Genomic DNA, 23,554 nt, shown 5'->3' on the forward strand with positions numbered 1-23,554 from the left:
TCTGGTCTTGCTGCTTGCCCAGAGAGAGGATCGTCTACTTGCTGCTAAGTCTTCTCAGCTGCTCAGTGAAAACAGGAGATGGGCACAGCCTCAGTCTCTTTCCTTCTGCTTATGCTGCTATTGCAGTTCTCCCGCCCTCAGTCCCGATCCTGTACGGAAGAGAGCCTAGCCTGGAGGCTGCCTATAATGCTAACTGTTATTGGGTGGTGCACTTGCTTTAGGTTCTGTTTCACAGTCAACAGAGATGCAGAACGGCACCATCTCTGTATGTCGGGGGCGTATTTGACGCCTTGGTTAAGAGCTGGCTTCCCTAGGAAGCAGCTATGATAACTTCCTTCCCAATATCGGAACAGGTGAGCCAGGTGGGCTGTTGTGGCAGCTGGCATTTTTCTCCGATGTTGAACCTGCTGGGCTTTGGTGGGGGCAGAGGGGTGGCGGCGGGCTTGCATTTCTTCAAACCAGGCCCTGCTCTTCTGTCTTTAGTAACAGCCTGATCTGCAGGGAGCTGCTTCTTTCTGTGCTTTTAAAGCTGCACCTGCAGATCAAGCTGCTCTTAAAAAGATGCAGGCAAGGAATGTCGTGTTTCTGGTGAGCTAGCGACCCCCCAAAGTGGTGGCGAGACTGATTTTTGGGGGGTGGAGGAGATAAATCAGGTTGGTTGTTACTTGCACACAATCTCCTTCCTACATTGGAGTGGGGTGGGGGGAGGAAATGTGCAATTGCCACACCGCACAAGATAATAAAAACAGATTTGGAAACAATGCGCGTCGGTTTGTTTTCTTCATTAATGTTAAATCGTTTTTGTGGCACTTCCCCCGCAGAAGGCGATTGCGTTATCACTTTTTACGCTTGAGGCTCCCGATGTAATGTGTGGCGCAGGAGTTGCCAGCAGGTTGCCTGCAGCTTCCCAGGTTTCCACAGGCCTCTGCTGATGAAATTAGGTTTCAAAGCAGCACGGTCTGTAGTCAATAGAATCTTCTGCAGTGTCTAAGAAGGGTGTCCGCAATAGTTTTTTCTGCCCATTAGGCCAAAAGCAACCCCTGCCAGTGATTCTGACCACTGCAAGCAACGGCTTGTTGTTGTTGTTTAGTCATTTAGTCGTGTCCGACTCTTCGTTACCCCCTGGACCAGAGCACGCCAGGCACTCCTGTCTTCCACTGCCTCCTGCAGTTTGGTCAAACTCATGCTGGTAGCTTCGAGAACACTGTCCAGCCATCTCGTCCTCTGTCATCCCCTTCTCCTTGTGCCCTCCATCTTTTCCAACATCAGGGTCTTTTCCAGGGAGTCTTCTCTTCTCATGAGGTGGCCAAAGTCTTGGAGCCTCAGCTTCAGGATCTGTCCTTCCAGTGAGCACTCAGGGCTGATTTCCTTCAGAATGGAGACATTGGATCTTCTTGCAGTCCGTGGGACTCTCAAGAGTCTCCTCCAGCACCAGAATTCAAAAGCATTTATTCTTCGGCGATCAGCCTTCTTTATGGTCCAGCTCTCACTTCCATACATCATTACTGGGAAAACCATAGCTTGAACTATACGGACCTTAGCAATGGCTTAGAAATTACTAAAAATGAGAATTGTTCCAACAATTTTTTTGTCTTATTATTACAGGAACTTCCATGATAAATAAATAAAGTACTACAAGCCATTGCCTGCACGGGTTGTCCTCTTCCTCCCCCCCCCCCCAACTCTTATGTGCAGTTCCTGAGTTTAGTGGAAGTGATGCTACCCTAAGGTAGCCTTCCTACCTTAGGGAGAAGGAAACATGGGAACCTGCCTTACACCTGGTCTTTTTATTCATCTAACTTAGTACAGTACTTTAATGGGCAGTGGGACGCGGGTGGCGCTTTGGTCTAAACCACCAGGCCTCTTGGACTTGCCGATCAGAAGGTCGGCAGTTCGAATCCCTGCGACTGGATGAGTTCTCTTACTCTGTCCCAGCTCCTGCCAACCTAGCAATTTGAAAGCACACTAGTGCAAGTAGATAAATGGGTTCCGCTGCGGCGGGAAGGTAAACAGTGTTTCCATGCGCTCTGGTTTCTATCACGGTGTTCCATTGTGCCAGAAGCGGTTTAGTCATGCTGGGCACATCAGCCAGAAAGCTGTCTGTGGACAAACTCTGGCTCCCTCGGCCTGAAAGCAAGATGAGTGCTGTGACCCCATTGTTGTTTAGTTCATTTAGTTGTGTTCGACTCTTCGTGACCCCATGGACCAGAGCATGCCAGGCACTCCTGTCTTCCACTGCCTCCCGCAGTTTGGTCAAAGGCATGCTGGTAGCTTCAAGAACACTGTCCCACCATCTCGTCCTCTGTTGTCTCCTCCTTGTGGCCTCCATCTTTCCCAACATCAGGGTCTTTTCCAGGGAGTCTTCCAGGGACGAGATGGTTGGACTGTGTTCTCAAAGCTACGAACATGAGTTTGACCAAACTGTGGGAGGCAGTGGAAGACCAGAGGGCCTGGTGTGTTCTGGTCCATGGGGTCACAAAGACTCGGACACGACTAAACAATCTCTCCTGTATCTTCATTCCAAATAGTGAAGGGGAACATTGCAAGCCACATCATGTACTCTTGACTGTAGCTTCATTTTTCCGGTGGCAGGTTTTCTCTTTGTGGAAGCCAGAACCACAGTCAGCTCTGCACGAAAGCCAAGGGGTTCCCGCTTTCTCTGCGGGCTGCATTAGGCTCAAGGCAAGTTCAGGTATCCTGCAAATCCTGGCCTGCCCCGGCAAACTCTGAGAATCTGCTCGTGCCTGGGCTGAATAGCTGCGTGGGTGCAGCTCCTGGGTGCTCGCCAGCCTCTGAACAAAGGAACGCAGGGCTTGAGGTACAAGGAAAAACAGACCTTAAGGGAACGCGGTCTTCTGTCCTCTGTTGACTCGCTGCAACTTGCTTCCCACTCTGCCCTTTTGGTACCTGGCAAGGTTGAAGCACCTGGCACATACACGACACACCCAAACGGCTGGGTGTGTAACAAGGGGAAGCTGTGTGCACAAAGGGAGGCTTGGCTGGGGAGGCACAGGCCCGACACTGTTTGGCTGCAGGGCTGCAGTTTTTATTTCCCATTAAATAAAAAATTAAGGTCATATATATATAATGTTCATGGATTAGCCAGGCGAACACGTACATAAATATATGGGCCACATGTTTGACGCAGCACAGGAGGGCAGTCCTGGAGCCATTTTGACTCCCAAACTGACCAAATGTTTTCTCTGCAAGGTCAAAGGAAAATGGAAAAGCCTCCCCATTGTCTTTTCATTCACAAATCCTGTCTTAAGGGTATGTCTGTGTATGAATAGGGTGAGCCTGTGACCTGGCTCAGGAACTTAAGTATTTGTCACTACAAAAGACTGGCCAGGCTCCCCAGGGTATCCAATCAAGTGAGCATTAACAGGTAACCTGCCAGAGAGGAGGTAAACCACGCACTCAGATTTCTGTTGTAGACCACCTTTCCTGTGATGTAGGTATGATGTTTCTGGGGGTGGTCTTGGACTCCAGGGCGGGCAATTTAAAAAATCTATATAAGGGCGGGCACACCTGGGTTCTGGGTCCTCCTTTCCTGCGTGTGAGGGGAGCACCCTGTTGCAACAGTTCAATAAAGATCAGGCTTACGAGCTGCTTTGCTTCTCAATATTCTCTGGTTGGCCTCTGTTCTTTTCTCCTACTGATGGAGAACCTGCAAAGGACTCTATAAGGGCTCTTGTGTTCCCCATAAGGGAATAAGGGCAGATTTTCGTTTATTGCTCCCAAGAGAAGAGCCTAGTTAAAGCAAAGACAGAGCTTGGGAATGATAGGAAGCTGCCTTATATTGTCAGACCGTTGGCTCTATTTAGCTTAGTATTGTCTTCACTGCAGGCAGGGATCTCCCAACCCTATCGTGGGACACAGAGGATTGAACATGCATGCAAAACAGTTGCTATGAACCATGGGCCTTCCCTTGTTGACAGCCAGACATCAAGAGTGCTGGGCTAGGAGGAATAATGGTTTGACATGATACACTCCCTGTTGCTTTGTACCCATTTCCTAGACTGTCCGTAGGGGATGATGAGAGCTGGAGTCCAATGGCATTGGGAGTGCCATGCTATAAGCTACCCTGAGTGTCGAACAAACAAACCAAACACATTCTGGCAATGCATTTATTGTGCCTTTGGCAATTGTGTGACCGTCGCCCAGAAACAGGACTTAGCTGTTGATTTGTGTTGAAATATTCAGAAGAAGAACAAAAGCTCCCGTGGATAGTTTTACATAAACCATAAAACTGATGCAAAATCTGCCGCCGGAGAACAATTGCATAAGGTTTTGCCTCATTTAAGTGTGGCCCAATCCCATGCATGTTTGCTCCAAATTATATCCCGCCCCCTGACAGCAAGAGGACTTATTCACAAGCTAAATTAATCCCCAAAACAGCGCTGTGTGGCTTTCCTAACAACATTCAGGAATTTAGTGCCTTTCCTAGCAGTGACTCACTACATTGTGCCTCGTGTGCAGCTGCGATGGGCATAAAGAGTATCACTGATCGAGCTGAAACTCTCATTTTAGAAATCTGGAGTCTCATGCAAATTCTGAAGACAAGAACAGCCTTGCTGGATCAGGCCAGCGGCCCATCTAGGGCAGTATCCTGTTCTCTCAGTGGCCAAGCAGATGCCTGTGGAATCCTGCAAGCAAGACTTCGATACAACAGCCCTTCCCCCTTCTGCAGTTTCCAGATCATAGCTGTCAAGTGTCCTTTATTTGAAGGGACAGCCCCTTATTCCAGCGCCATGTCCCGCTGCTGTCCCTTATTGATGGATGTCTCTTAAATGATGTCCCTTAAATTTCAAAGGAAGCAGCTCCTCTCCCTCCCTCCCTGCTGGCCAGGGAGGAAGGAGGCTCCAACTGTGTTGCTTGGCTGTGTTGCTCACCCAATAAGAAGTCCAAGAACAACTGGGGGGTGGAGCTTGCATGCCTTGTGTGTGGCTAGTTAATGCAAGCTGAAGAGGTTTTTGAATGCTGGATGCCATTTTGTTGCACGTGCTGCTGCAAACCTTGCAGTGCAAAGCCAGGCCGGGGAGCCATCTTACGTTGAGGCTGCATAGGCCTTGTGGTGCATGTGATTCAGATTCTATTCAGTTGAACCTCTGGTTACAAAGTTGGTTGGACAGTGTTCTCGGAGCTACCAGCATGAGTTTGACCAGACTGCAGGAAGACTGGAGTGCCTGGAACAGGTGAGGCTGCAGGTCCCTTATTTTGGCTGTTGGTCCCTTATTTTCAAGGCTGCTGGTCTCTTATTTTCAAATCTGTAAGTTGACAGCTATGTTCCAGATACTGATATTCAGAAGCCTCACATCTCCCACTGCTAATGCAGAGCATAACCATTGTGACGAGTAGCCATTGATAGCAAAATATCCTCCATGAATTTCTCTAACCCTCCTTTAAAGCCATCCAGTTTGGCAGCCATCACTACCTCTTTAACTAGGCATGGACAGACTTTTTTGTCCGTCCTTAATCTTAGGCCCATCCAGTGAAATACGATCTTGCGAGGGTGGCGGCAGCTGCCAGGCTGAAAGAGTGGAGGTTTGTAGCTTCCGTGTTTTGGGACACTGTCTTATAAGGAAGTTTGAGAGTAGGCTGCTGCTGCCCTCTTCTGGCAAAAACTTCATACAACCTAGCAAAAAGCTGGGCAACAGGTGAGGTAGAGACGTTCTCTAGATCAGGGGCAGGCAACCTAAGGCCCGGGGGCCGGATGCGGCCCAATTGCCTTCTCAATCTGGCCCGCGGATGGTCTGGGAATCGGCGTGTTTTTACATGAGTAGAATGTGTCCTTTTATATAAAATTCATCTCTGGGTTATTTGTGGGGCCTGCTTGGTGTTTTTACATGAGTAGAATGTGTGCTTTTATTTAAAATGCATCTCTGGGTTATTTGTGGGGCATAGGAATTCGTCCCCCCCCCAAAAAAAATATAGTCCAGCCCCCCACATGGTCGGAGGGACGGTGGACCGGCCCACAGCTGAAAAAGGTTGCTAACCCCTGTTCTAGATCAGGCTTCCTCAACCTTGGCCCTCCAGATGTTTTGAGACTACAATTCCCATCATCCTTGACCACTGGTCCTGCTAGCTAGGGATCATGGGAGCTGTAGGCAAAAAAAAAACATCTGGAGGGCCAAGGTTGAGGAAGCCTATTCTAGATCTACGCCCTAATGTTAACTCTGAGCTGTGACGTTTAGCTAAGGATTAGATCCCAGATTGTGTTTGTAGAAATCTAGTCCTTGGCTGCTCAGCACAGTTCATAGCTTCTCTGAGTTATTCAAGCCCCTTCGCCACGGCAAGGCAGTGATCCATGAAGGAAGAAGAAGGCTGATCGCTGAAGAATTGATGCTTTTGAATTCTGGTGCTGGAGGAGACTCTTGAGAGTCCCATGGACTGCAAGAAGATCAAACCTCTCCATTCTGAAGGAAATCAGCCCTGAGTGCTCACTGGAAGGACAGATCCTGAAGCTGAGGCTCCAAGACTTTGGCCACCTCCTGAGAAGAGAAGACTCCCTGGGAAAGACCCTGATGTTGGGAAAGATGGAGGGCACAAGGAGAAGGGGACGACAGAGGACGAGATGACTGGAAAGTGTTCTCGAAGCTACCAGCCTGAGTTCAACCAAACTGCGGGAGGCAGTGGAAGACAGGAGTGCCTGGCGTGCTCTGGTCCATGAGGTCACGAAGAGTCGGATATGACTAAATGACTAAACAACAACAACAACAAAGTCCTTGGCTGGAAAGGAACTGTGGCCCTCCCTGCCCATTTTCACTTCCAGCTCAGGCAAAACCCACTTCCTTCCCAGGGCCGTCTGTTTCCTGCAACCGCAATGATGTTTCCTTTCTCGCCAGCTTGTTTCTTTCCTTACTGCTGCCTTCTATCTTCTCTGTACACAATTTATGTGATAAATGCAAGCCACAGATACATTTGCTGGAAGGTAACCTGCCTCTGTATTAAATGCCAGACAGGAGTCAGGATTTTTTTTTTTTTAAAAAACCACAACTCTAGGATCATTGGGAGAGGGTAAACTTCAGAGGCAGCAGATTATCAGCTGAAATCTCAGGTCCTGGAAAGCAGACCTATTGGGTCAAGCTTTTCTATTTCCTGCGTCTGTGATGTGAAGAGGGTGGGGGAACCTCTATGTTGTCTACAGGGGACATTTAATTTCAAAATATCTCTTCCGCTTTCTGAAGAACATCAGGCGAGCATCATTAACATGAATAAACCAAAGGCCCACAAGGCATTAGAGCCTTGTGACGCCAGAATTACTGACACCCAAACGTGTGCAAAATGAAAATTTTAAAGTACAGGATTGTCAATACCATAAACTGGGTCTGTAATAGTTTCGCTGCCATGGCCCTTCATCCAAGATACCCAGCGAAATCCAGTTTGGGACAGGTAATAATTCTACATTAGAGTTCTCTGTTCCCCTTCTGAATTCAAGTTACATGGAAGGAGATTTCAACTAAGCATCTGGAAGAGCTTTCTGACAGCTGTTCGACAGTACAACAGACTCTCACAAGAAGTGATGGACTCTCCATCCTTGGAGGTTTTTAAGCAGAGGTTGGGCTGATAGATGCCCGTCACTGTGATTCTTGCAATGCAGGGGTTGGCCTAGATCATGGGTAGGCAAACTAAGGCCCGGGGGCCAGATCCGGCCCAATAGCCTTCTAAATCCGGCCCGCAGGTGGTCCGAGAATCAGAACGTTTTTACATGAATAGAATGTGTCCTTTTATTTAAAATGCATCTCTGGGTTATTTGTGGGGCATAGGAATTCGTTCATTGTTTTTCCCCCAAAATACAGTCCGGCCCCCCACAAGGTCTGAGGGACAGTGAACTGGCCCCCTGCTGAAAAAGTTTGCTGACCCCTGGTCTTGATGATTCTCGGGGTCCCTTCCCGCTCTGTAATTCTATGTTTCTACCCTTTCAACCCCAATCCTCAGTGTTGTTTAGGGAAAAGGTGGAAGAGAAACAGAGGACATAAGGAGGGGCAGAGGCATTTTAAGAATTAAATCTGGGTGCTGTGGGTTCGGGTTGTGAGTTTGAAAATCTGAAGACTGGCTCTTTCATCTTCGGGGCAGTCAGGATACGGGCTCCTGCTTTCATGCCGAAGGTCTGCAATTAGCTACAAAGCCTCTCCTCAAGTGACCCTGGAGATTGAAGGCTGCCAAGCTGTCCATGTGAACTTGTAAATTGTGCTTGTGACAAGGCATTCATGGCTATAAGGAAACTGCTTGCAGGGAGGTGAAACAAGGTGACCATTGTTTGCACGACTTTTGGTACACTAGCACACAGCCGGGGAGGGACAACGAAACAGGCAGCTTTGCACCCATACTAAGTGAGACACCTGCCACAGACGCTGCGTGGCCCCAGACAAGCCCACGATTGCTATGACTATGCTGTGGAAGAGTGGGCTGGGGTCACGTGGGCAGGTGGGGCAGAGAGCCCCAAAGTGCACACCTGTATACCTGAAGGAGCGTCTCCACCCCCATCATTCTGCCCGGACGCTGAGGTCCAGCGCCAAGGGCCTTCTGGTGGTTCCCTCATTACGAGAAGCAAAGCTACAGGGAACCAGGCAGAGGGCCTTCTCGGTGGTGGCGCCCGCCCTGTGGAACGCCCTCCTGTCTGATGTCAAAGAGATAAACAACTACCTGACATTCAGAAGACATCTTAAGGCAGCCCTGTTCAGGGAAGTTTTTAATGTATGACATATTAGTGTATTTTTGGTCTTTGTGGAAGCCGCCCAGAGTGGCTGGGGAAACCCAGCCAGATGGGAGGGGTACAAATAATAAATTATTATTATTATTATTATTATTATTATTATTATTATTATTATTATTACCTGACCACCTTCAAAACCGCTAGCCACCCTCCCCAGGCAGTTCAAGTGGGCTGGAACAAAAGCAAAAACACAATGGGACTCTTTATGTTATTTCTCCTTCCTTTAGAGTTTTCCTACATTTCTGGTATTTTATTTGGCTTAATCCAACAACCCCTGGGGAGGGTTAATTTTTTTATTTTTTATTTTACTTTTTACAATGCTGTTGAACATAAGATGCAAACCAACAGAAGCATTGCCAAGTTAAATGCGAGTGGCACAAGGTTTGTTTTCTTTCTTTTAAAAAATTTAATAACACTGCAATCATAAAACGCATCCCCAAGGCGAAATTTATGCAACACCCAGCTCCTACCCACCCCAGCCCTGTCAACGACTTTCAGCGAGGGGAAGTGAGGTGTCTGCACAAATGACAGCAGAATGAATCTATTTCCTATGCCAGGCAAGGGTATACAGGCACCCCCCCCCATTTATGCACGCTCAATATATGTGCGATCAGATATATGCGCTGAACGCAGAATTGACCTGAAAACGCCACAAAACTGTAGTGGAAAGGGGCAAGAAGGCGTACTTGCAGGCTTTTTCAGCGTGTTTCAAATACCGTATTTTTCGCTCATAGAGCGCACCGGACCATAGGGCGCACCTAGTTTTTAGGGGGGAGGGAATAAAGAAAAAAAAATTTATCGCCCCCCAGCCCCCAGAACAGGTCCAGGAGCGGCGGCAAGATTGTGCGCAACCTCGCCGCCGCTCCCAGAGCTTGCGGGGCTGGGGCTGGGGCAAGCCTGAGCTTCCCCCCACCCCAGAACAGGCCGTGGGAATTCCCGCTGTGCGCAGAAGGCTTGCAGATAGCTGCCTGAAGCCTGCATTTGCTCCATAGGACGCACACACATTTCCCCTTCATTTTTGGAGGGGAAAAAGTGTGTCCTATAGAGCGAAAAATACGATATATGTGATTTCACTTATTAAAGGCGCGATGCCTCAGAACGCAACCTCCATGTAAATGGAGAGTTGCCTTTATGTCTTTGCAATGGCCCCTTGTCTCTTGAATATCTGGCCACCATTGGAGGCAAACCCCACCAGAGGCCCTTTATACAGCTCCGAAGATGCACCTAGAAACATAACGAAGGTGCCCTATCAGGCGACTGGTCCATGTAGCTCAGCCTTGTCTACACAGACTGGCAGCAGCTGGTCTTCTGGGTTTCAGGCAGGGGTCTGAATCCCCTTGGGGATTGAACCTGACACCTTCTGCATGCAAGGCAAGTGCTCTCCCATTAGGCCACGGCCCATCCCCATTTCCTTAGCCTTCTCTTGAGGAGTGCTTGGTGGACGGAAGGCTTTAGCCATATCTTGTCGTCAGATTTTAACATTTGGAGGCCAGTATTTTACAGTGCATTACTGGTTTTCTTTATTACAGTGGTTCCGCTCCTTTCTCCGGGGCTGTGTCCAGAAAGTGGTGTTGGGGGATGAGTGTTCAAACCCCTGGGCTCTCACTTGTGGGGTGCCTCAGGGTTCTGTCCTCTCCCCCATGCTTTTTAATATCTATATGAAGCCACTAGGAGAGAGCATCAGGGGGTTTGGGCTGGGTGTTTATCAGTATGCAGATGATACCCAGCTCTACCTCTCTTTCAAATCGGAACCAGTGAAGGCGGTGAAGGTCCTGTGAGTGCCTGGAGGTGGTTGGAGGATGGATGGCGGCTAACAGATTGAGGCTGAATCCTGACAAAACAGAAGTACTATTTTGGGGGACAGGGAGCGGGCGGGTGTGGGGGATTCCCTGGTCCTGAATGGGGTAACTGTGCCCCTGAAGGACCAGGTGCCCAGCCTGGGAGTCATTTTGGACTTGCAGCTGTCCATGGAGGTGCAGGTCAATTCTCTGTCCAGGGCAGCTGTCTCCCAGCTCCATCTGGTACGCAGGCTGGGACCCTACCTGCCCGCGGACTGTCTCACCAGAGTGGTGCATGCTCTGGTTATCTCCCGCTTGGACCACTGCAATGCGCTCAACGTGGGGCTACCTTTCAAGGTGACCCAGAAACTGCAATTAATTCAGAATGCGGCAGCTAGACTGGTGACTGGGAGTGGCCGCTGGGACCATATAACACCGGTCCTGACAGATCTGCATTGGCTCTCAGTACGTTTCCGTGCACAATGCAAAGTGTTGGTGCTGACCTTTAAAGCCCTAAACAGCCTCTGTCCTGTATACCTGAAGGAGCATCTCCACCCCCATCGTTCAGATCCAGCACCAACAGCCTTCTGGCGGTTCCCTCATTGCAAGAAGTGAGCTTACAGGGAACCAGGCAAAGGGCCTTCTTGGTAGTGGCGCCCGTCCTGTGGAATGCCCTCCCATCCTATGTCAAGGAAAGAAGCAGGTATCCTATTTTTAAAAGACATCTGAAGGCAGCCCTGTTTAGAGAAGTTTTTAATATTTAATGCTGTTTTGTTTTTAACACTCGATTGGAAGCCGCCCACAGTGGCTGGGGAAACTCAGCCAGATGGGCAGGGTATAAATAATAAATTATTATTATTATTAAGCATGTTTTGCTGTGTTCTGTTTTGTAAGCTGCCTCTGAGGTGGCTTTTCCTCTTCAAGGCGGTTTAAACGTATGTTAGATAAAATCCAATTAATATCAGTTTGCAGCAGCAGAACCAAGCAGTGGTAAAAGAGGGATAGCGCCCCCCCCCCCAGTTCTGAATTCTATAAGGCAAGATCCTCGCATCTATGCTGCAGTTGTCTCCTTGCTAGATTTGCACCAATGGCATCTCTGCAAGAAGGCTGCCAGAGCGCGGCCGCAATCCTCAGCTTACCTCCTTTGGGGTATGTCCTGCTGACTTCATTTGCGCATTCAAAACAGTGTGATCTAGTCCCCCACATCCTGTTTGAAATAAAAGTCTACTGGTGCCCCTCAAAACCTGACCCCCTTGTGCTACAGCCAGCCTAGCTGCAGTGAGACAGGCCCTTCCTGCATTCCAATCTACCAGTAAATGGGCAGAATATGAGGACTTAGAATCTGCAATTCATGGCTGTGAATGCTTTCTGTCTGGCTTCAAAGGGTGTATCACACCAGCAGTGCTAATTCTTTTCCCTTCCTGAAGTCCTGGCCATTTATTTTCTACCTACTTTCTGCCTGCTTCCCAGGGGGATCTCGATGGCCTTGGCCACTGTGGTACAAATAGGAGGAAGGGCTCTTCATATTCAGTGGTACCTTGGGTTAAGAACTTAATTCGTTCCAGAGGTCCGTTCTTAAGCTGAAACTGTTCTTAACCTGAGGTACCACTTTAGCTAATGGGGGCTCCCGCTCCCGCCACAATTTCTGTTCTCATCCTGAAGCAAAGTTCTTAACCCGAGGTACTATTTCTGGGTTCGTGGAGTCTGTAACCTGAAGCGTCTGTAACCCGAGGTACCAATGTACTCATAGAAGCTGCCTGTCCAATTCTCAGCATCTGACATTCTCCCACAGAACCTACTTCTAACGCTTTCCTTATTTGGCTGGTGGTATGATCTTATGATCTCCTTATCAAATTCTTCCTGGACAGTTTTGAGGAAGCGGGACGCTGAATCCTAAGCAGTCTCATTTTTCAGTCACAAAATAACGGACCGCACTGAATTTGCTAGTCCTTGAGGTGCCACAAGACTCATTGGGGTTTTTTTTTTGCAACAACAGTCTAACACAGCTACCTCTCTGGAAAATGACTGATTTGTGAAAGCCACCGCGGCTGCTTGCTCTGTTGCGTGACTCCTGCTGAAACAACCAGCTGTCGACAGCGGGGGGATTTTTCCTCCTGGGGTGACGTAACAGACCCTTGTCTTTTGAAAGGCAACGCTGCAACTCACTGCAAGAATGGTCCTCCCTAGCCTTTCCGTTTTCAAAGGGTTCTGTTTGCTATGGATCAGCAAAATGAAACCTTCAAGCACCAAGGCAGTCTACCTCAGAGTACCTGCTGCTGGAAACCAACAACAGCAAAGAGCCATTACCTTCATGCCCTGACTGTGACCTTCCCAGACGCACCTGTCTGGCTGCCATCGGAAACAGAATGCTGGACTAGATGCGCCTCTGATCAGATCCAGAAATGCAGAATGTACATTCAGTGCTGCTACCTTGAAACAATTCACTGTTGCAAACATCTCCTCCAGTATGGACAAGACACCGAGGTACCTGTAACGGGCAGGTAAATCACCTGACTGCATAATCATTTGCATGGCATTAAGTGTTCAAGGAAGGAAAGCTCTCAGCTCGGATAATCGAGAACCTCTCCTTTTAAGGCTTGGGCCTTCACAAGGGCTCCTTCAGTTTCCCTTCTCCATGCTCTTCACAGCTGGGTTTGGATATTCTGGGTTTTCAATCACCCCTTCTCCAAACTTCAGCTCCAGGAAGCTCCAGTAATCATTGGGCGCCATAGCCAGGAAGCCGGCAAATGGGATGGGGACCAAGGGCTTCAGGAAATGCTCCGGGAACTCAATGTCCTGTCGGTGGTCCATCCACGTGTCTTTGGTCATCACACCGTTCTTGGGGTAGAAGGGCCACAGGTCGACGTGCAAGTGGTTGCGCTCGCTGTACTGCACCCGGTAGAAGTCCCCCTCGATGGCTTTCTCCCAGACAAAGCCCTTCTCGTCCACGATGGAGCCGGAATCTGCACTCCGGAGCAGCTCGCAGTTGGGGATGTCTTCCAGGTAGACGCCGAGATCCACGTCGTAATCCCATGGGATGATGTCTTGGTGGCGGGCAGCTCCGAGGAGCGTCCCCCCTTCCAGCCAGTAGCGCACCCCGGACGCCTCCAGGATGCCGATGACGTACTTGGCCGTCTCCCTCAGGGCTCGGAGGCAGCAGGGCGGCGTCCACCGGTTCTGGTAGAGGTATTCCGGCGTGTCATCGCGGATGGTGCCAAAGCACCGGGGCGTCTCCTTGCTGCAGCCAAACCACTGCTCCTTGCCGTCCTCCAGGACCACCCGCTTGATGCCAAAGTCGTGGAAGAGCTGCAGGCGGTTGGCCTTGGCCAGGTTGTCGGCCTTCCACTGGTTGTGGGAGGAGGTGAGCAGAGGCTGGTGGAGCGCCGAGAAGGAAACGTCGAGCAGGCGGACGACCCATCCCCGCAGGGAGGCCTGGATGAAAAGGGAAGTCAGCAAGGGCTTGGCCAGGGGCATGGAGAGGTTGAAGAGGTCCCTGGTGCGGAGGAGGACGACAGCCTTGCCTTTCAAGGCCGTACACACCTTGGAGGAAGGCGGAGCTGCTGTGTAGTCGGCCGTCCATTCTTTAAGGTTCACCTTGAGGTTCAGGCACTGGAGGGGAGCTAGCGACTGTACTGGAGCCGCCACCATCTGCACCTGAGCTTGGCTGGCCTTGAACTCCTCCAGCATTTGCTCCAGCTGGGATGCGGAATCCACCCTCACCCCATCCGGCACCAGCGCCACATATTCCGTCTTCACGTAGGTCTCGGGCCTGGAGACGTAGGCAGGCTGGTCAGGGGATGGCTTGAGAACGACGACCTGGATGTTGGGAGCGCCAGGGAGAACCATAGGTGGATAAGGCAATCGGTCTGCCGCCACCACGACGGGCAGCTCAGGTTTGTGCTTCACGAAGAGACGCACCACGTCGGGGACGTAGTTTTCAAAGTCTTCAAACTCCCTGATGAGGATGGTCACGCCTGACCTCAGCAGGCCACGGGGCTGGTGGGCACTGGGGTGCGGGTGGTCCCTGTGGCGGAGCAAGACACGCTGCTGCAGCCTCGAGATGTAGAAAAGGATCAGTAAATTTATGGCGATGGCAACAGCAAGCACGCCCTGGCAGAAGGTGATGCGCATCTTGCGAGCGCAGGGCGGGTTTGGAAGAGCTCTTGTCTCTGGCCCACGGAGAGTCTCGCAGTTCCAGATTCATCCATCCAAATTTAGTTCACCTGGAAACCAGGGAGAAGAAATAATCAAAAGATCGTACATTTAGGAAATACCATTTTACCATCAGCTATAGATCACTCCAATCTTCTGAGACCAAAAGCAAACTTTTTACCTAAAATGATTTCCTTTTTGAGGGTCTTACTGTCTTCCCACAGAAAAACCCACCCCTCTGTTTCTGCAAGAGTCATGGCACTGGGGCATATGTCAAGACGGAGACACATTTAGGGCAGGCTGTTCTGAGAGCAAGTCATTCTGTGGTTCCTCCTTACGAGGCAAGACCAGTGATCCAATTGCACCTGGTGCATGGTTGAAATGGAATTCTTCTACACCGTAGAACAACAAATGTTTGGTAGGAGGCAAGTCCAGAACAACATTTCATGCAGAGAAGCAACGGGCAGCCAATTCTGCAGGTACACAGCAGCCTTTCATTACTGAATTAGTTTAGCTCGGCGCTCTCTCTCTCTCTCTCTCTCTCTCTCTCTCTCTCTCTCTCACACACACACACACACACACACACACACACAGAGACTGTTGAGCCCCAGAACGCAGCGCTCTAGGCAATCCAGACTGTGATGTGCCACCAGCACAAAGAAGAAGTGTTCTTGAATGAAGGATGGGGAACCTGTGGAGCCATTAGTATATCCAGAAAAACGTAAGAACAACAGAGGACCCTGCTGAATCAGGCCACCATAGTCCCACATCCTGTTCTCACACAGGCAGCCAGATGCCTATGGGAAGCACATAATCACGACCCAAGAAAAAAGCACTCTCCCCTCGTGATGTTTCCAGAAGCATGCTGCCTCCAACAGTAGAACATAGCCATTCATAGGAGACAACTTCTAGCCCCCCAATAAAGTATTTGAGGGGGCTGAACCCCCCCACCAAGTTGATGTGGTCAATTATATGGAGTGGGGCTTACCTGCCCTCCCATATTTTATTCAAGTTGGCACCCCTGTCCATTAGGCTCAGTGGCCATGAACTGCTATTAAAAATATGGAGGGACCATCACTCAGTAGCAGAGCCCATGCTCTGGAAGTCCGAGATTCAAACCCTGGCAACTCCAGTGGGAGATGGGAAATGACTTTGCCCGAGACTTTGGAGTGTTTCTGCTGGCCAGAGCATGCAGTGCTTATCTAGACTCTGGCTTCATATAGCGGCACCTCGGGTTAAGAACTTAATTCATTTTGGAGGTCTGTTCTTAACCTGAAGCACCACTTTAGCTAATGGGGCCTCCTGGTGCCGCTGCACGCTTTCTGTTCTCATCCTGAAGCAAAGTTCTTAACTTGAGGTAATATTTCTGGGTTAGTGGAGTCTGTAACCTGAAGCATCTGTAACCTGAAGCGTCTGTAACCCGAGGTACCACTGTATATGGATTCAAGCGACCTGGCATGAGATGGAACGTATTCAGTTCTCACGGATGAGGGCTGGTGAATTGCACAGCCAGTCTTTGCCAATCAATTGCAAGCAGCCCTTACAAAAGAACTGCAAAACGCCAGAAGTAGAATTCACAAAGCGGGTAAATGGCGAGGTGTGCTGGGAACAGCGCCGCCTGGAGAACGGTAGCGCCGCCAGAAAATGCCAACATGCTTTCAGGCGTGTGCAAGCATCAAGGCTCGTGCTGGGCATTAACCACCAGCAGCAGGGAAGCCAACAAAAGAGTAGTGCTAATGAGCGCAACCCCTCAACATATGTCTTTTTTATTTATTTTTAAACCCACTAATCTTCCTGGCGTGGCAGATGGGCCAGGAGAACAGGAGGGGGCTGCCTTATTTAATCTTATTTAGATCAAGCTTGCTCATTTCCCTGGAGGGATCAAGGCTTCTGTTTGTAAAGGAACAATCATTGCTCTGTAACCCTCCTCCCTCTGTAGACAAATTGGGGGGGGGGGCTGGAACAAGAAAGTTTGGGGGAAGGCCACTTACTCAGGAGGAGAAAAAACACAAACAAAAAAGATCAGGTTTCTTTTCCATAATAGCAGAGTTAACACTCATCACCATCTTGCTATGCTGTGGAGACGGAGGCTTGATTCTCAATGAATGGGGTGCAGGGAACAAATTTGGTCCCTGGCCCAATGCTAACCCCAAGAGTATACCCCTTCACTTTCTCCCACATTGGTAAATAATTGCCATTTTATTTTATGTCCTCCAAGGAAATCAAGGGGCAGCAAAGATGGTCCTTCCCACCCCCATTTTATCAAGCTCAGGTACTATTCCTGTGTACTGGAAGTGTGTAGTAATGACTTTTTAAAAAGACACACACATATGAAATTCAGATCAGACTGCACCCTTAGCAAATTGTGGGGTCCCCAGAATAATAAGGACCCCCCCCCACTGCAGGAGTGGTTCCTTGAGCTTAGTTTGTGCTAAGCCTTGAACCCAGTTCCTGTTTTCTACACAAAGACAGCCAGAGGAAGCAGGAAGATAATGTCTCTGAGTATGTGCAGAGTGTCATCACACCCTACTCCCCCAGGCATCTGGGAGTCGTTCAGGCACACTTGAGCCCTGATATCTAGCATTTTGAAAGCAAACATGGAAAGCATGGAGAGTTTATAGGCACTTTAAAGATTATTTGACAGTAGCCTTTTTGACAAACCATTCTTTAAGAAGGGAACAGGACTTGCAGAACTCATCAATTCACGTAGAATTGCAGAGCTGGAAGGGAACCTAAGGGTCATCCAGCCCAACCCCCTGCAAGGCAGGAATCTCAAGGAAAGCACCACTTCTGAAGGACGGCTGTTATTACGTCATGGTGGTGCTGGTGGCGAGTCTAATTGCTGTCACAATGCAATGGAGACCAGAGAGGAAGGGGCAGGAATGTGCAATGAATTCAGCCTGAGGGAGCAGGAGAGCTTTGGGGCATGTCTCTGCCCTCTTCTAGTCTGCAAAGCGCTGTGCGCATGGATGTTGCTTTGAAAGATAACAATAATGGCAATGATGATGACAACATTTAATATAATGGCAACAGCAGAAATAACCACCCTTGACCACAGGCGCTTCTGAGAGGACACCTTGGCTGAACTTGCACGCCTTCCTCACTCCCCTGGCAACCCCCTGCTTATTTATTATATGGCTTATTTATTGCACGTGGGTGGCTCTGTGGGTTAAACCAGAGAGCCTAGGACTTGCCGATCAGAAGGTCAGCGGTTTGAATCCCCGCGATGGGGTGAGCTCCCGTTCCTCGCTCCCTGCTCCTGCCAACCTAGCAGTTCGAAAGCACGTCAAAGTGCAAGTAGATAAATAGGTACCGCTCTGGCGGGAAGGTAAACGACGTTTCCGTGCGCTGCTCTGGTTCGCCAGAAGCGGCTTGGTCATGCTGGCCACATGACCTGGAAGCTGTACGCCTGCTCCCTCGGCCAATAAAGTGAGATGAGCGCCACAACCCCAGAGTGGGTCATGACTGGACCTAACGGTCAGGGGTCCCTTTACCTATTGCAACTTCACCCCAGCTTTCCTCCAAGGTGCTCAAGGCGGAACTCACAGTCCTCCTCCTCCCCGTTTCATCCTCACAAGACCCCTGCGAGGTAGGCTGAGAGGGGCACCCCCTCAGTCGCCAGGCTTCTCCCAGTGAACCCTGGTCTCCCATGCCACAGTCCGGGTCCTCTAACCACTACACCACACCGTCCCTCTTCTACTTTTCCCTTCACACCCACCCTCCCCGCACCCCAAATAGGCTTCTGCGTGCCCCCAATGCAATCCCACTCAGATCTGTCACGTCCTTTAAAATTTAATTTCACTTCATGGGGCGGGGGGGGGGGGAGTGTATGTTGCCACCCTGTCTATCCCCCCGAGGAGGAGGAGGAAGAGGAGGGATGACGGCAGCCGGTTGCTAAAGCGCTGGCGGTGGGCGCCCTGCTCGGGGGCGGCTTTTCCCGAAGGCCCCGAGGTTACAGGCCGCGTTGCCATGGTGACTTCGCCCGCTCTCTTTCGAACGGCCGGGCGGTTAGATTCGGGGCCCCGCGCGCGGACCTTGCACGAGGGTGGGGAGCAGCCTGCGCGCGCAGGGAAGGATAGAGCGGCGTGCGCTCCCCCCCCCCTACTCCGGTAACCACGGCAACGCCCCCCCCCCAATTCTGCGAGAGGAACAGGAATAGAAGGCGGCGGAGATCAGAGAGAGGGAGGATGCGGCCCACCCCTCCAGTCACCATGGAGACGCCCCCCCTCCCTTCTCTCTCCCTCCGGCTTCAGACTCTTCTGCGGCGTAGTGGCCGCGAGCGCCTCCCGAGCCGACCTAGGCCGCATTTCCTGGCCGGCTCCCTATTTGGCAGGAAGTGGCCCCCGCTCCTCCCTCCCGCACGTCCTCTCTGTCCCCCGCTCTCGCTCTCCTCCTCCGCCTCCTCCCCTCGCAGACCGGGACCCGCTTCCCGCCGCCCGCCCTCCTCCTCCCTCCCCCCGCGCGCGGCGGGCTCACTATGTGGCAGCAGCAGCAACAGCCGCCGCCGCCACCACCTCCGCCGCCGCCGCCCTCCTCCTCGTCGTCGTCGTCGTGCTCCTCCTCCTCCTCCTCCTCCCCGTCGCCGCCGCCACCTCCTCAGCCGCAGCCGGCTGTATCCCCGATGGAGGCCGAGCGGGTGGCGGCGCGGGCCCAGCAGCTGCACCAGCAGGCGCTGGCCGCGGCGGCGGGAGACCAGCCGCCTCAGCCGCCCCCTCCGCCGCCGCCTCAGCAAGGCACGGCGGCGGCCTCTCAGGGCGGCCCCGGCCGCGGCGAGCTGAGCCTGCCGGGCATCCTGCACTTCATCCAGCACGAGTGGGCGCGCTTCGAGGCCGAGAAGAGCCGCTGGGAGGCCGAGAGGGCCGAGCTGCAGGTGAGAGGGGCCGGCGGTTACCGGGAGCCGAGGGCGCGGGGGCGGCGGGGACAGCCGCGGAGTCGCCGCTTCTTTCCTCCTCCTCCTCCCGCTGCTGCTGCTCCTGCCACTGCCGTCGCCATCTTGGTGGGAAATGGTGGCCGACGGGACTGGGGGGGGGCAGGCGCGGCGCCCCCCAAGCTCCGGGGGTCACGGCTGCGGCCACGAAACGGGGGACTCCTTGCCAGAGGAAGGCACTCCTACCCCCCCATTGCATAGCCCCGCAAGGGTGCCTGGCAACACCGCCCCCAGCCACCCCAGTGCCCTGCAAGATTTCTCCGTTGAAAACAGGGGCTTCCTATCCCATCCTATCCCATATATGATAAATATATAAATTTGTGACCTGCTTGCACCAACATATACAGAAACACTGAACATTTAAAAACTTCCCTGTACAGAACTGCCTTCAAATGTCTTCTAAAGGTTGCATAGTTACTTATCTCCTTGGCTCTGGGGTCACATAACTCCATACCCTCCAACATTTCTCCCATGAAAAGCGATGAAAAATGGGATATTCCGGGATCAAATCAGAAACTGGGTCGGCTTTTGTAATTCCAGGCCTGTCCCTGGAAATAGAGACACTTGGAGGGTCTGCACCCCTCAGGAAGGCTGTGGGGATTATTCCCATAGAAGGTGGATCTGGGGATAAACCCCAAAGAGTGTTTTGAGCTCATGTAGCAGTTAAAATTATGGTTTGGCAGGGAGGGCAAGAGATACTTCCCCTCCTTCCAGAAGGTGTTCATTCTAAGCTTTTCCATCTAATCTCACTCTGGACACCCCCTCAAGTACTACTCTGTGGAGAAGACGGCTGCTTCCACTTCAAGGCCCAGGACGACACACGGCGGAAGATGTGCTTAAATCAATGGGAAAGAGAGACTGTAATTCCAGAAGGACTCTTGTCGTCGGTTGGCCAGACAATACTGAGCTAGATGGTCTGTGTTCGCTTCCTGTGCTCCTGAGGCCTTCCTTTCCATTCTTTAGTCCAACAGGAATATCCCTATGCAAATAGGATGCTTTTCCTACTGTACTCTGTTAAAAAGGGAAATTTGAGGGGGGCTGGATTCCGCCTCCCTCCCCCAATTTTGCCGCCCTTCTAGAGATGCCGTATGTTGCGATGGTGGGCTGATTCCCACAGAAGAGGGCTTAGGAACTGCTAGTTGTGGGGGTTTTTTTGCATGTAGGAAGTGGACTCATACCAGGTCAGACCATTGGTCCACCCAGCTCAGGCAGTGGTTCTGCAGGGTTTCCACTAGGGGTCTCTCCCTGCCTTACCTGGGGACACCAGGCATTGAACTTTCCATATGCAAAGCAGGTTCTCCCCTTCTGAACTATGGACTTAAACACACATCCTACAGGGTAGCAGGGAGAATATGTTCAGTGCTGTCTCAGCCACCGTCAGTGATGCGTAGTCAGTGGGGAAGATATGCATAGGGAGGGTGAGCCTCGGGATGGAGTCAGCGAACCCTCAAACCCAAAGCAATTTATGATTATGGTCTAGAATTCTGTTTGTCTCAAAGAACACGAGAGCAGTAGCATCCCCCACTAATTTCAGTGAAACTTGCTTCATTGTTTAATGTTTAGAGAGTATTAATCACTTCAGGTCAGTGTTATCTGGCTGCCAGAGATTTAGCACAGGAAATGGGAAAAGGGAGATGGATGGTAAATCTCAGTCCAAATAACCCCTTATAGTGAAATGGGTGAAATTGATGAGAGCACGGAGGCGCATTATTCTAAAGTTATCTTGGGTGTTGAGTAGTTTTGAGGCTGGATGTACTAAAGGGGGTGGATAGTTGGTCCCTTCCCCTTGTAGGGATGTGGAAAGAAATGAGTGACCCGGGCAATATATCTGCATTACCTCAGAAAGGCAAAAGGTTGAAAGTAACTGATGTATTGGCAACTGTGAGTGGAAGCCTGTGAAAGGATTTCATCTTTACTTTCTGTGGTGACAGAGTGTGGGGTGAGTGGGTGGATATTGCTGCCACCTGTTCCATAGCAAATGGGGAGATGGGGTGTGTATGGGAAGAGGAAAGAGGAAGCTGACACCTATGGCTCCCAGGTGGCTGGGAAGCAGCTGTCCCTACTGCCATAGTAACTGGCACAAAGGGAGGTGGAACAACATATTGTATTTTAGCATGGATGCAAAGGTGGTAGAGCAGGGGACTGAACAGAGGTTGTGTTAAGAGATGGACATTGTGCTCTTATTTATTTATTTATTTATTTATTTATTTATTTATTTATTTCATTTACATCCTGCCTTCTTATCCCACAAGCTCAGGGTGGTGTACATGGTTCTCTTTCCCTCATTTAATCTGCACAACTGCCCTGCAAGATAGGTTAGGCTGAGAGGTATTGACTGGCGCCATGGCCACCCAGTGAGCCAAGTGGGGATTTGAACCTTGGTCTCCTAGCTCCTAGTCCGAACCTCTTAACAACTGCACCACACTGGCTATCTTTTGAAAGGGCTGTAGCCAGAAGTTACTGCTCATATTATAAGTGCCCATCCTTCTTTTTCCCTCTGGTGAACCACTGTTTGTTTTGTGCTGAAAACCTGTTTGACCAGAGGTAGCATGCAGCACCTGAAATCACAGTGCACGTCCCATGGGAAGCTCTGCCTCTCACAAATCATGTTCGGTTTTCTTAAAAACCGAATGGTTATCTGCCACCAGAACGATAAGGGAGCGTAAATCGGAAGCAATCGTTCACTTTTAAAAACTGGCACTTGGGGTCATCTAGTAGAACCAATCGGCAGTATGTTGAAACTCTGCAAAATGAAATTACGTTCAGCTGACCGGCTAGCAGCCAGGATCCAAGTGCACATACCCCCTTGGCTATGATGCTCAGCCTAACCTACTTCGCAGGATTGGTGTGAGGATAAAACTAGGAGGGAAGAACCACACCTGCTACCTTGAGCTCCTTGGAGGAAAGGCAGAATAGAGATGTAATCATAATAGGCAGCTTTAAAGATAGATTAGGCATGTTCACAGAGAGATTTAGGTGGCTAGCCATAATTAGCTTAAAATGGTATTCAGAGGCAGTAAACAGCTGATTTGTAAATGCTGGAGACAAAGGCACGGTGCACACAGCTGATCCTGTCAAGGACAAATTTCAGATAATCTGTTCAACAAGAACTGATTCTGTGCGGCTGGGAATTGTGTTAAGGGAAGCTGTTTAAAGTCAGTATGTGACTTTCCTACCAGCGGGGACATTTGACAGTCTTAATATCGCACCTGAGAAACGGAGACTGAGGATGAGAAATGGATCTTGAGTGAATCGAAGTGTTTTTGCTTCCCATGATGAACACGGTCTCCTCCTGTCTTGCTGCTACCTCTCATCGAACAGGTTTTGCAAGTTTTTGGAACAATACAAAAACTTGCAAAATCTGTTTACCTGCAGGGAAAGTGGGATGAGTTGTGTGCAAGTGTTCTTATTACCGTAGTGGAAACTAGTTGCCCAGTCCAAGGGATATGTACAGAAGCAAACGCCTGGGAATTTCAGCTGCATGTTTAATTACATACTTAGTGCAGTCCAGCTTTTTCAAAAGCGCTCTGTAAACATGAACTTGCTAAACCTGTGAGGTTGTGGCTGGATCTTCCTGCGGTGCTGTCAATCCATGTACCGATGGAGGCAAGTCAGTGAGCCTTTGACATGGCTTCGTATCAGTGAAATGCCCCAATTTGCAACCCCTTACAATTTTCCTACCCTCTCATGACAGATGCCGCTGCTGTTCAGCTAAGACAATATTGAACCTGCTTATCGTACCAGGAGTGTGTCTCCTGCAGTTTACAAACCATGTCGCTTTTTCAGCCACATGCAGCTTATCGCATCAACGATGTAAAGTTGTTATAGCAGTTAAACAGGGCAGCAAGGGCAGGACTTCAGCACATTATTTTGAATTCATGGCCTGCTGAGAGAAAACACGGAATAGGACAGAGTCACCTAGTTCCCAGTCTTTTCCACTTAGTCACTGTGGGGATGAAAGGAGGATCAGGATTTGGTTTA

At 50.4% G+C, this 23,554-nt stretch overlaps 2 protein-coding genes and 1 long non-coding RNA gene across 6 annotated transcripts in view; 1 reads left to right on the forward strand and 2 right to left on the reverse strand.

The window, feature by feature from the left end:
• FKRP (fukutin related protein) overlaps positions 1–19,790 on the reverse strand; it is a 117,436-nt gene extending 97,646 nt beyond the window's left edge. The window contains exons 1-2 of one of the 3 annotated variants that reach the window (XR_014567755.1): positions 19,538–19,676; positions 12,206–14,717 (exon numbers count right to left, since the gene is read on the reverse strand). Coding sequence is in view for 2 of the 3 variants with exons in the window: in XM_083753987.1 (XP_083610113.1) it covers positions 13,114–14,625 (1,512 nt within the window). In the remaining variant the exon portion in view is untranslated. Of the gene's footprint in view, positions 1–11,232; positions 14,718–19,122; positions 19,224–19,537 lie in introns of those variants that run through there. The other 2 variants (XM_083753987.1, XM_083753988.1) reach the window with 2 other exon arrangements.
• Positions 11,233–23,554, reverse strand: part of LOC310851855 — a 250,124-nt gene continuing 237,802 nt past the window's right edge. Inside the window, exon 2 of the long non-coding RNA XR_014567885.1 lies at positions 11,233–12,013. This is a non-coding gene — a long non-coding RNA (uncharacterized lncRNA). The remainder of the gene's footprint in view (positions 12,014–23,554) is intronic.
• The window catches only part of STRN4 (striatin 4), a 195,592-nt gene continuing 190,833 nt past the window's right edge, over positions 18,796–23,554 (forward strand). The window contains exon 1 of one of the 2 annotated variants that reach the window (XM_083753770.1): positions 18,796–19,516. In XM_083753770.1, coding sequence (XP_083609896.1) covers positions 19,124–19,516 — 393 coding nt within the window. In that variant the 5' untranslated portion in view covers positions 18,796–19,123. The remainder of the gene's footprint in view (positions 19,517–23,554) is intronic. The other variant, XM_083753771.1, reaches the window with a different exon arrangement.

The sequence above is a fragment of the Podarcis gaigeae genome (genome assembly GCF_964106915.1).
Source record: "Podarcis gaigeae genome assembly, chromosome: 8".
NCBI classification, from domain to species: Eukaryota; Metazoa; Chordata; class Lepidosauria; order Squamata; family Lacertidae; genus Podarcis; species Podarcis gaigeae.